The 12,744-nt window shown below is 41.8% G+C and overlaps 1 protein-coding gene across 1 annotated transcript; it reads right to left on the minus strand.

The window, feature by feature from the left end:
• Positions 1-140: 140 nt before the first annotated feature.
• LOC306785497 (bifunctional 3'-phosphoadenosine 5'-phosphosulfate synthase 2-like) lies at positions 141-11,775 on the minus strand. Its single transcript, XM_079279910.1, has 12 exons — positions 11,642-11,775; positions 7,036-7,150; positions 6,641-6,876; positions 6,378-6,516; positions 6,110-6,228; positions 5,048-5,161; positions 4,369-4,480; positions 3,598-3,803; positions 3,175-3,310; positions 1,800-2,068; positions 1,445-1,674; positions 141-1,033 (listed from the first exon to the last, which is right to left on the minus strand). The coding sequence occupies exons 1-12, from the start codon at positions 11,666-11,668 to the stop codon at positions 892-894; spliced, it is 1,845 nt and encodes a 614-aa protein (XP_079136036.1). The 5' UTR covers positions 11,669-11,775; the 3' UTR covers positions 141-891.
• Positions 11,776-12,744: the final 969 nt, after the last annotated feature.

Consider the following 12,744-nt stretch of genomic DNA (forward strand, 5'->3'; position numbering starts at 1 on the left):
TTGCAGCCCCAGAATGCCACACTGGCCAGTCGACTTCAACCTTTAACCCTCAATTGATAGGTAGGCACCTTGTACAGACATAAGTTAAATGTGGTGTGGCGCAAAACAATGTGGCACAAAGACGAATTAGGACAGAGGTATCAGGGAAAAGAGAAGAAATTGAATCCATCTTGTTTCGATTTGATTCATAATAACTTCTTTATTTGTCACCGTAAAACTGCAGGTCTTTATTACATAATTGCACTTTGTAAAATCACACAAATCACATAGACACTTCAGGGCAAATGCCAGTTAGAAATTTAAACAATTTCTGTTTCAAAAAGTTGACATTTGAGAGAAAGGCACTTTCACATTATTAAAAAACCTATGTTGCAGTTCACAAAATAAAGTGCACTGTAAGTAGTGATACAACGGCAAGCAACCTTCATTCAGCTCATACATAATTTAACATAATTTATAATCTCCATAAAATTAAAAAGTAATTATATTATCAGTAATTATAGTAGTTATAAAAAATGAATTTTCTTTTGCCATGCATCCCTCAGCTATTACATGTAAATATCACAAATGATTTCTCAGTGTTCGGTTGTGCTTAATTCAAAAATAATAATGATCTCAATCTACCTTTAATTTATTCAAATACATAACTTAAAATAAAATGCATTTATAATGGTTTGCATGTTTTACAGGAATATAAAAATGTAATGCTTTAACTGCTGAAGAAAATAGATTTCTTCATGGTGACGAGACTGATTATTTATAGCAATCTAAATAAGTATTTTTGGATAAGATAAAACAAAAATCGATCGAAATACTCCTGTACGGATGGGGGGGGGATTTCTACCCTCCTTTGGGAAACGATGGCTTTCCGTGAGCTAAGCGCTCTGTTGATTACTTGTCCTTCTGCAGAGAGGTGTAGTAGTCGACCAAAACCTTCCAGGCCTTGGGGGCCATGAAACCATCTGGAGGGTTTTCTGCACTCCGAGCCATGTTCCTCATCTTGGTTCCAGAGATAAACTCAAAGTCAGCATGTCTGAGAGAGTGAGGGAGAAGGGAAGGGCAGGACAGGCATATTAGATATGTTATTTATTTACAAATCACATGATGGGGCCATAATTACACCTGCACAGAAAGGTGGCTGTACATCTACAAGAGCGAAGTCAGAATTCAGTAGGAGCTGTCTAAAGATGTACACGACAATGTTCTTGCAGTGCGAACAAGATAAGAGGCTGGGTCACAGACAGTTCACATTTCCATAAAAGTCATGTTGTGGCTTGAAAGACTTGGGCCTACAAATGCGTTATCAGATTTATCACAGCAAGCCTGACATTTGTTTTACCAGTTCGCTCCAGTTTTATTGCACTTGGGTTCACACCGGGATAACCATGTCAGTAGATTCCATGTTTTACATAAAAAAAACAATTTGAAAAATCTCTTCACTCACTGCTCTGTGTCATAAAAGTCCATGGCCTTCTTAGTCTTGTTGTAGGCAGCGACCCTGAAGGGGATGATCTCCACAGAGGTGAGGCCCGGGGCCATGGTGAGGACCTTGCCTCCATGGGTGGGTTCATACAGGTCCTGCTTAGTCACCGGGTGAGGCATGCCTGCAGGGTCCCGGCCAACAATGTAGAAGTTTGCTCCGGCGATCATTCTGGCTCTACAGTGCCACTGAACCTGATGAGGAAGACATGCATGTTGATATTTATTCACACGCACATATTAAGGGTAAATGGTTACACAGTAGGAAGCCGGACTGATAGATACCGCTGACTAAACAACAAGCCACCACTCCTCCTCACCTCTGTGGGTCCAGCGTACATCATAGGAGAGGGGAAGATGGCAACGATGGTGCTTGCCGGGTCCAGGACGCCCTCATCCAGGACTGCAGCATGCTGCTTCATACGCCAGTCCAGAGGCACATCGTCGTCTTTGGTCCAGCCGCCCAGCGGGTGCAGCAGGAGGACCGGATTCCTGTAGCCTCGCTCCAGCAGACGCCGCTTGGTGTCCTGCATCAGCAGGGCGTGACCATTGTGCACCGGGTTACGCAGCTGGAAGGCAAACACCGCATCTAAGGATGGACAACATGGAGGAGCACAAAATAAAGGTCACGTGACAATAACAGCAGTGGCATCGCAGCGTAATAGAAGCAGGACAACACAATGGAGGTGTTGAGCTTTCGTGTCCGTGCAGTCCAACATATGTGAAGAACAGTGTGCATTTTAGGAGCTGTCACAGTAAACATGCTCAAAATACCGTCCACACATCTCTTTGTTTCATACATTTTCTTAGAAAAATGTATCGATATATTCTATTGAATTCATCTATATTTTTCTTACTGTCAACAAACCCCACAAAAAGCCCAAAATCAACAATGAATTGATCTCACTAACAAGCATTTTCTGTGTAGCATTGCTAAACCCAATATAGCGGTTTCCTCTCAGCCATAGAGCTCTGTTGTTGTCAGAAGCAGTTATTAAAAACTCATTATGTCATGTCGTTCTGGGGCTTGACTAATATTTAGGGTGCCGCAAAATCCCAAAGTTCAATATTGACACAGCGAAGGCTAACAAAGGCGTATGTACCAAAGGACGTTACTCTTTGCTCTGCACTCTTCTGACAGACATTGAAATTGCATTTTCTTAGAAAAATGTATCGATATATTCTATTTAATTCATCTATATTTTTCTTACTGTCAACAAACCCCACAAAAAGCCCAAAATCAACAATGAATTGATCTCACTAACAAGCATTTTCTGTGTAGCATTGCTAAACCCAATATAGCGTTTTCCTCTCAGCCATAGAGCTCCGTTGTTGTCAGAAGCAGTTATTAAAAACTCATCATTGTTGCACCGGCTGGCATCATTAACAGGAACATGCGCAGTGTCGGCCCCAAATATACCATCCTACATAAATACTCACTAACATAATAAATCTGCTGCAGACACTAATCCAAAACAAACGCACTGCATCCCTCTGGTTGAGTAATGGTTTGTCAAAACCGCAGTCTATTTTAGGAAAGCATTTAACCTTTTTTTAAGTGAGTATGTATTTCTCAACTTTTTCAAAAGGTTTAGTTCTATTTTTTTGTTGTCATAAGCTGAACACATTGTATGCCATTGTGTGTTCCCTGATTGTTACGGTGGTTTTGCGATCGAGTGATTTCGATTCTCTAACCTGCGTTCATGTCTTTGAACTTCTGCTTGAGCTCCTGTGGAGTAAGGCGGTACTGGTCAAGTCCATCGTTCCATTTGATTCGCTCCAGCACCTCGAGGTCACCACCTACCAGCCAATCACCGCCCTCCATAACCATCTGGACAAAGGTGACAAACAGATAATTATATTTGAGGACGTAAATATGTTATCTGTAGTATTGTTATTCAAGGCTTTGTTATTGGCTTTAGATGTTAATTATGTCATGTCGTTCTGGGGCTTAACGAATATTTAGTTTGCCGCAAAATCCCAAAGTTCAATATTGACACAGCAAAGGCTAACAAAGGCGTATGTACCAAAGGACGTTACTCTTTGATGTGCACTCTTCTGACAGACATTGAAATTGCAACTGTACGCGTTGAAGATATTCGATGAATGCCTTGTCACCTTAATGTAAGGGTGCTGTGGACAAGTGGTGCCCCACTGTCTGGCACAGCGTTCCTCCTTGCGGTGTTGGTAGAACTCTGGGTTCCTGAGAATAGCCACACGTGAACCCTGGTACTCCAGAGCGACAGCCGCGCAGCCGTCCATCCCCCGCTTGGTCTCTGTGCTGACAGGCAGGACGATGGGAACAGACATGTTGATGGCCCCGCCTGGGACAGAAGAGGATGCAGTGATCTCAACCAGTGAACCAAAGAAAATATTACTCCAGAAATGTTATAGTACACAATGAACACTGCAAAACAAATACAAATCACTGCACGCTCAAGACAACCCGTAAGTTACAATTCATGTTTGGGGATGAGCACTTTAAAGCAGTTATTCCCCACCAGGCGTACTTCTTAACCTAACTTGAAACATGTTGGAAGAGGAGAAAAAAAAAACTATTTTCCATCGCAAAAAGCCCCCAGTGCTGTTCTTTGAAACAGGAGCAAAAAGTAATGATTGAACACTTCACGTAGCTGTCTAAAATTAAAATGAAACTGTGGAAAATAGTATAAAGTGTTTGGATAGGTGGGACTGAGTTGTTCTTTTTGGAAATAGGCACATTTGCTGTCAATCATTGCACAGCAATTTCAAAAACAACATGCACAATCATATTTAATTGTCACTTATGTCCTCAGTAGGTTACTCTGCTTGTGCTTGCCTTCAGGGCAATGTGCGACACAATGTCCTGGCATGTTATAAGAACAGTCAATACGTGCAGCGGGCTCTTACCATCCAGCAGGTTGCCAAAGTGTAAGACCTGCAGGAACTCTCTCTCCCGCATGAAGCCCTTCAGAGGGCTCGCCCAGCCTTCTGACAGGACCTGCACCCACTGTAGATCCAACTGTGGACGAGGAATCATGTCTCATCATCAACAGCACGACAGACATGTAACGCACGGACTTAACCGCACTGATCAGCGCACCGTCAGCGTTGATGCGCTAAACCAACACGTCTGTAAATACAAGTATGAATGAAAGAATCAATTCATCGTGGAAGTAAGAACACTGGCTGGTTAAGAGTTAACATCCAGCTTATGGCGTCACTGAATGAGACATTGCTGCTGACACATTTATGATCATCGCAACAAGATGGTTTGAGAGAACTCATCTGTTACTCATCCGACAAGTCTTTAGTCTGTTGGATGAGTAACAGACTAAAGATGGAGGTGTTACTATTTTAAATACACCAATAAAGAGTGAAATAACCATTGACTAAGCCCATTTAGAAGAAGATACAATTAAAAAGACAGTTCACTTCAATTTGTATTAGTACCCAGGGAAGTTGGAGCAGACTAATATGTGCACAGGCTCTAAACAGTGGGGAATGTTTATGGGCTCATCCAGCATTGGCCCCCTTGTCCATTTGCTTTGTGATCAAAAAGGAGCCCGTATGCTGGAATGATGGTTACCTTGGTGATGCTGATGGTGGGAAGCGTGTTTGCGTCAGCCACGGCGAGATTCAGCTTGTTCTCCGTAACAAAGAGTTCATTCACCTCCTCCATGATCTCGTTTGGTACGATGTTCTATATACGAGGAGAAAAGGGGGATGTTAATCATATCATATAGTTGGATGTGTCAGTTAGTCGTTTGGTGTGTAAAATGGTAAAAAGAAGTTTGTAAAGCGGCTGTCACAACCTTTCCCATCATTTTCAACCCACAGTGTCTTCTTCAGATTGCTTGTTTTGTCCAACCAACAGTTCAAACCCCAAAGATATTTCATCGACTATCATATATGACAAAGAAAAGCACCAATTTACAGCATTCGAGAAGCTGGAATCAGGAGACGTTTAGCATTTTTTGCTTGAAAAATGCTTTTTAAGACTCCCCATGGCCAACTGCTGCTAAATCCCCACGTCCAACTGCTGCTAAATACAGATTGATAGTTTTTTTGTTTTTTTCTCTTTTTTTTTAATCTATTACACTGTATTCACTTTATATGTCTTTATATGTCTTTTCAACTCCCCTGTATGTTCAGTACATTGTGGAATTGACAATAAAGCAAACTTTGAACTTTGACTTTTGTGTGTGTTTTGTCTTTAGTTGCAGATGCTACAGTTTTGCTTGTAAATGCTCTTTGGGTTCCATCGTCTCAAAATCAATGGGTTTTTGGTTAGATGCCAAAACTGGTTATGGACCAGTGTGATCATAACCTCCCAAATGGCCCACGTCGTCCCGGCACCACTCTATTGTAATTGCCTTTCAAAAAAACGTTTGGTTCAGGGAAGCGAGGTAATACAGTCTATCCGTGTCAATACGGAACCTGCTTTGAGACTAAATCTGCTTATTTAGTTCGGGATGTAGCAGACTTACCGTCTGATATTTACTTACAAGGTGCTCTGTGAGCTTTAACATGTGTCTTGTGCACGGGAAAATACAGTGCCCCTCATAACAGACATGTAAAGTGACTGAGACTGATGAAAGCCTGTGTGAGAAGCAACATGTATAGTACATTTATTTTATGTTACACCCACCTGCTCCTTGAGCAGCTCCAACACCTGGTGGAGGCACTCGTTCACTGAGAGCTCTCCAGTTTTCAGCACAAGATCTGGCGCATCAGGACACTCGTAATCTGAGTCGATCCCAGTGAAACCTGGCAACAAATTTTTAAAAAAGACCCCCATCAGCGTTCATATTCTATGTTTTACTTTAATACGGTTAGAGGGCTTGGCTTTACTCGTATCACTCCTAGAGAGCTAGCGTATCAAACATTGGTGGGAAGTGTTGCACTGTCCCGCTGACCTTTGATCTCTCCAGCGCGAGCCTTCTTGTAAAGTCCTTTTACATCCCTGCTCTCACACACCTCCAGAGAAGCGTGGATAAACACCTCAAAAAACGGCAGCCCGGCATTCGCGTGGATCTTCCTCGCCTCGTCACGATCCTGCGGAAGAAGTCAGTACAAACATTTCATTTCTGCGTTTGCAGTGTATTCCACACTTTCACCAAAGCCTTCATTGGAGGTTCTCAGCTATTTGTGTAGACTTTGACTGCTCGTGTTTTCTGACCTTGCCGAAAGGTGAGATGAAACTGGTGACGCACACCAGCCCGGCATCGGCAAACAGTTTGGCCACCTCAGCAATACGGCGGATGTTCTCCTCGCGGTCTACGGCCGAGAAGCCCAGATTCTTATTCATGCCTTGGCGAATGTTGTCTCCGTCCAGTGAGTAGCAGGGAATGGCGTGGGACACGAGAAACTCTTCCAGGGCAAAACTGATGGTAGTCTTTCCGGCACCTGACAAACCTAGATGGAAACATGTGACAAGAGACATATCAGCATGACGACACGATATTTTTAGTCCGGTCCAGGTGAGCTTAACCCCGTCGGTTTCCTATGTGACAGAGGAATGAGCCGCCTCGTGACTTTTAGATGGAGATCACATACGAGTGTATAGAAATTTACCGGTCAGCCATATGGTGCAGCCCCTGAAGCCTCCCCTGGTCCCCATGACCTGCCCTCTCTTGCTGCGGCTGACATGGTGGGCCTGATACACCACGTTGGTCGACCTGTTGAGGTCCTGAAACAGAAGGCAAGGCAAGGCAAGGCAAGTTTATTTGTATAGCACATTTCAACAACAAGGTAATTCAAAGTGCTTCACATAAAACCATTAAAAGCATCAAAACATAAGGCAAAAGAAAAGGAGATTTAAAAACAACTAGAAAAAGCATTTCCTGCTGAAAATGCATTGGAATGCTGAAAACTGAAATTAATCGCAAAAACATTGCTGAAAATAAATATCCAATTCAAAAACAAATTGCAAAAAGCTTAATAATTCAAGAAGTTTAAAGATTACAAATATGAAAAGTCATATCACACCTCTCCTGAAAGAGCTGAACATTTTGATATTTGAACAGTTTCTGTGGCTTAAAAAAATTCATCAGTGCTGATATTTGTAGTAGTATATGTTTTAGTATAAGTATTATTCGTAGAAGTATTAGTAGCATTTGAATAAGTAGTAGTAGTAGTGATATTTGTAGTCGTAGTAGAAGTTGTAGTAGAAGTATTATTAGAAGTAGAAGTATTAGTAATTAGAAGAAGTAGTAGAAGACGTAGTATCAGTAGTCATAGTAACAGCTGTAGTATTGGTCGTAGTATTTAATATCACAGTAGTAGTAGTAGTAGTAATAGTAATGGCAGTAGAAGATGTAGCAGTAGTAGTAGTACTAGTAGCAGTTGTACTAATAGCTGTAGTAGTATTACTACTTTTAGTAGCATGAATAGCAGTAGTAGTAGTAGCAGTTGTCGTATAAGTAATAGTAGTAGTGGTAGTAATAATATTGATGGTAGCAGTAGTAGCAGTGATAGTAGCAACAGCAAAAGTTATAGTCAAAGTAGTAATACTATATTAGCAGCAGCAGTAGTAGTTGTCGCAGTATTAGTAAGAGCATTCATTTTTTTAACAAAAAAGCCTAATTTTGAGCTTGTTTAAATACAGTTAATCCATGGGGCTTTTATTTTGAAAGGGTGGTGCTGGGTGGGGGAGAGGAGACATAATCATCATGTTTGACACACAAACATAGGTTATTAAATGCCTGGCTTCATCACAAGCAGTTCAGTTAGAATTCACTCTTTGGGGCTTTTATTTTGAAATGGGGTGTGTGTGTGGGGGGGGGGGTCCTCTAAAAGTCTCTAAGACCTGAATGACTGTATGAGAGAGAGACAGACAGGGAGAGAGAGAGAGAGAGAGAGAGAGAAGAAAGAATTAGTGAGAGAGAGAAGAAATAATTAGTGAGAGAGAGAGAGAGAGAGAGAGAGAGAGAGAGAGAGAGAGAGAAGAAAGAATTTGTGAGAGAGACAGAGAGAAGAAAGAATTTGTGAGAGAGAGAGAGAAGAAAGAATTTGTGAGAGAGAGAGAGAAGAAAGAATTAGTGAGGAGAGAGAGAAGAAAGAATTAGTGAGGAGAGAGAGAAGAAAGAATTAGTGAGAGAGAGAGAGAGAAGAAATAATTTGTGAGGAGAGAGAGAGAAGAAAGAATTTGTGAGAGAGAGAGAGAGAAGAAAGGATTTGTGAGAGAGAGAAAAGAAAGAATTTGTGAGAGAGAGAGAAGAAAGAAAGAATTTGTGAGGAGAGAGAGAGAAGAAAGAATTTGTGAGAGAGAGAGAGAGAGAAGAAAGAATTTGTGAGAGAGAGAGAGAAGAAAGAATTTGTGAGAGAGAGAGAAGAAAGAATTTGTGAGAGAGAGAAGAAAGGATTTGTGAGAGAGAGAAAAGAAAGAATTTGTGAGAGAGAGAGAAGAAAGGATTTGTGAGAGAGAGAGAAGAAAGAATTTGTGAGAGAGAGAGAGAAGAAAGGATTTGTGTGAGAGAGAGAGAAGAAAGAATTTGTGAGAGAGAGAGAAGAAAGAATTTGTGAGGAGAGCAAGAGAAGAAAGAATTTGTGAGAGAGAGGGAAGAAAGAAGTTGTGAGGAGAGAGAGCGAAGAAAGAATTTGTGAGAGAGAAGAAAGAATTTGTGAGAGAGAAGAAAGAAGTTGTGAGAGAGAGAGAGAAGAAAGAAGTTGTGTCGCGGTGTGTGTAAATGTCACTCGAATCAGGAAACTTATCAGAATACTCATGTCTGATTGGCCGAGATGCAACACGTAACAGCTGCAACAAATCATGTGTGTGCGGCTTTTATTTTAAAATGGGGTGTGTGTGTGTGGGTGTGTGTGTGTGTGGGTTGGAATGCTTAACAGCGTTCCAACAATTAAAGAAACAGTGTAAGAAATAAAATTCAGTAGTAAAAAGTAAAGGAGATTTAAAACATACATTGAAACAATAATTGATGTCTCCCTGAGACATTACGCTGCACGCAATCAACCATACACTGCCGCAATTCTGCAATTACTCGCACACAAACCACGTCTGGAAAAGATCTCTGCCGATCTGCGTTTTATAGTGTACGCCTTGCACGAACTCGGTCCCGGAAGAAATGGCGATATATTGTGCAGTCCTTTTAAAACCATTAAAAGCATCAAAACATAAGGCAAAAGAAAAGGAAATTTAACAGCAATTAAGAACAGTGTAAGAAATAAAATACAGTAGTAAAATGCAGAAATGCAGGAAATTGATTAATATATTAATTGAATGTGGTTCAATTAAAAGCAGCAGCAAACAGAAAAGTCTTCAATCTTGATTTAAATGAGCGCGTGCTCAGATAGAGGCAAGCGAAAGCGGTTCAGAGGAAGTTACATAAGATGTGATGATGTACATATGAAGAGGACGGGACTGGTTGCAATGAGCCATCTCACCTCGCCTGACACCTTTTGATGCTGAACAATACTTGTCACATCACGCAAACCAGTTTAGCATGGCATGACTGGTTTTACTTGTCCTGAGTATGAGGAGCAGGCTGTGGATAAATGGGGCTGTATTGACTTCTAGAGGGGAGGGGTAGATGAGGGAGGCATGGAAGGAGAGGGGGGGGGGGGGAGAGGACTGACTGGACAATGTGTCCAGTGTGTGCAGCCCAGCGATGATGTGGCAGTGCTCGTGCCCACACGTTCGCCCTCTGCACCCACTTTCCCCTCGTCCCTGCATCCATCCCATGGCTTCACTTTTTGCAGGCTCATCCCCGAGACTCAGAGAGAGTTTCAGTCTCAGTGTGACAATCTGCGTTTAAAGAGCCGTCTTTCACACACAAACAGAGCCATGACTCAAAATCTATGACACATGAAACATGTGTTTCAGTCAAGGAAGTGGTGAAGATCGCTATATAAAGTTATATATTCTATGGTTGGATGGGTTAATGATAACCATTCTGGGAAGTGCTAGTAATAAAAAAATGAATAGAAATCACTCCAAATATGACTAATAACATGTTGAAAGGTTTTGAAAATGTGCAGCTTGGTTACAAAAGTGTGACAATCAATTTTTTCAATATTTAGTCAATATTTATTTAAGAGAAAACTTTAAGACGTGCTCTTTAGACATGCTTTCCCCCCCAGAACCATTACTTCACTTCATTTGAATTCATTTCTAAATCACTTCCCTCCTTTAATTTAGCATGCTTTTGAATTTAACTGTGCTCTTATAAAGGACTTTCAACTGCATTCCCTTATGTCACTCCATTCCTCTGGCTCCCAGTGCAGCTTACATCCTCTTTGTGGGGAAATTACAAAAGATAGACTTTGATAATACAGTGGTCTGAATATGTACAACAATGGGGAAATAGTAAGGGCCTTTTGTCAAAGTAACAACAATTATAAAGAAAAGCCAATGTTTACATATCTAAATATGTGTGTGTTCTGTGTGCTGTGTGTTGTGTGATGTGTGATGTGTGTTGTGTGTTGTGTTTATTCCGTCCAATAAACAGTCTAAAACCCAAATATATCCCATTTACACACTAATAATAATACATTCATCTGCAGTTTAAAAGTGACTCAGGCTCATATTCAGCTCTGAGATTTTCCGGTGAAATCAGAGTCGTCTTGTCTGTAATTGTGCATAAAGTGAGGGGTGTGAATCTACAAAATGCAGCTCGTGCATGGGGCACACGCTCTAATACTAGACAAAGACGCAACACAGGTTTGTGAATGGATGTCTGTGAGCCTACAGCACGGTGTTTTTGTATAACAGCCTTTCTCGTTGCTCTCATTCTCACTTAGCTCTCCTCCACACATGTTCTCCGAGTTAGCAGCATTCCTGTGCAGCATCGGACCGCCGTCTCACAGTGGCCTCTTTCTCCAGCCTCGCTGCATTATGAATGGGCCAAATTGACGTGGATACGCGACTACAACAACCGGCCTATTATACAGAGCCGAGGCCAGTCTGTGACCGTCACACCTGGCAGCAGCCTCATACAGTGAAGAGGGAGGCACCAACAAGGGTTACCTTTGAATGGAAAAAAGTCATCAACTAATGAGACTACTTTTCACTGTGTCTCAAGGAGAACAGAGTGTTTATTAGAACGCGCGCGCACACACACACACACACACACACACTTTTTTTGACTAACACTTCAGGGCTGATCTGATGACAGATTGCATTTCAGTTGTTTCTTGTCTCACCGTTGTCTGAGCATCTACTCACCGTACGAAGCTTCTTCACCCCGGACATTTCGCTGTTGGAACACCGCCTACGGGCTGCTGAACACCGGGTCTCGGACCTCTTCACGCTCGCAGATGCCTGGATGAGGGAGACGAGTTCGTAAAACCTCCAGAAACTTAGTGATCGAAGAAGACGAGGGGGGTTTAAAAGGGACTTCCAAGACACGTAGCATTACGCTGGCCCAGCCTCCAGCCCTCCTCCTCCGATGCCGACAACAAAAAAAAATCTGCATAATTTGCTGTGTACCGACCAATACTCGAGCAAAACGTACATGACGGGGCCGAGCATCGAACCCGGCAGAAGTGGCACAGAGGTTAGTTCATTCGGGTTGGGCACACTACTCTCTGGCAGTTAAGCTGCTATGCGAAATGACACAAACACTATCTCTCCAAGCAGCGAGTAAATTAGGCGTTGCTCGTATTGTTTCAGCTACAGAGTCGCACTCAGCTCCGGTTACAAACCCAAATCTCTGCGGTTTTATCGAAGCGGAACCGTTAAGAGAGCAGAAACGTGAGCTGACGTTACTTGGTTTAAACTCGTTGTAATATAAGAGGCGAACATCAACCAACTCTATCGGGAGCAACGTGACATTAAAAGGTCCAGCAACGTTAATGCCATTCAGCCGAAGTGACAAAGTTCACATGAAATGCTATCTTAATCGTTAACCAATTCATCGTAAAGTGAGGGAATATGGTTCTGTGCTTTGCTTGAGTACAGTATACCTTGTTAACGTAAATTGCATAGCCTACCACAGTTTCAAGGCAAATGTACTTTTCACTCCACTACATTTATTTTTATTTTTAATTATTTCTAGATACTTTGCGGAGTCATATTATTAATGTAACATATACGAGCAAAACAATACATGCTGATGAATCTATATGAATTCACCTCCACCTGATAGGATAGAAAAACGTACAATACTTTTAAAGTTTTGAATGCAGGACTTTTACCTGTAGGCAGTGGCGGCTGGTGGAACATGTTCTAGGTAGGGCCATCTTATCAATTTCAGCAAACATCCCAGTATGATTTAATGCAAAAAAAATGTAAGTATCAAACACGCATTATTACTTGGCAGTTAAATA

This window comes from Melanostigma gelatinosum, assembly GCF_949748355.1.
Source record: "Melanostigma gelatinosum genome assembly, chromosome: 12".
NCBI classification, from domain to species: domain Eukaryota; kingdom Metazoa; phylum Chordata; class Actinopteri; order Perciformes; family Zoarcidae; genus Melanostigma; species Melanostigma gelatinosum.

Bases quoted from the DNA above. Each gene is read 5' to 3' on its own strand.
- LOC306785497 (XM_079279910.1), bottom strand. From the start codon at position 11,668: ATGTCCGGGGTGAAGAAGCTTCGTACG. The intron at 6,517-6,640 runs GTCAGAAAACAC...CTTCTTCCGCAG, and splicing joins TCATCTCACCTTTCGGCAAG to GATCGTGACGAGGCGAGGAA. The intron at 6,229-6,377 runs GTCAGCGGGACA...ATTTGTTGCCAG, and splicing joins TCGCGCTGGAGAGATCAAAG to GTTTCACTGGGATCGACTCA.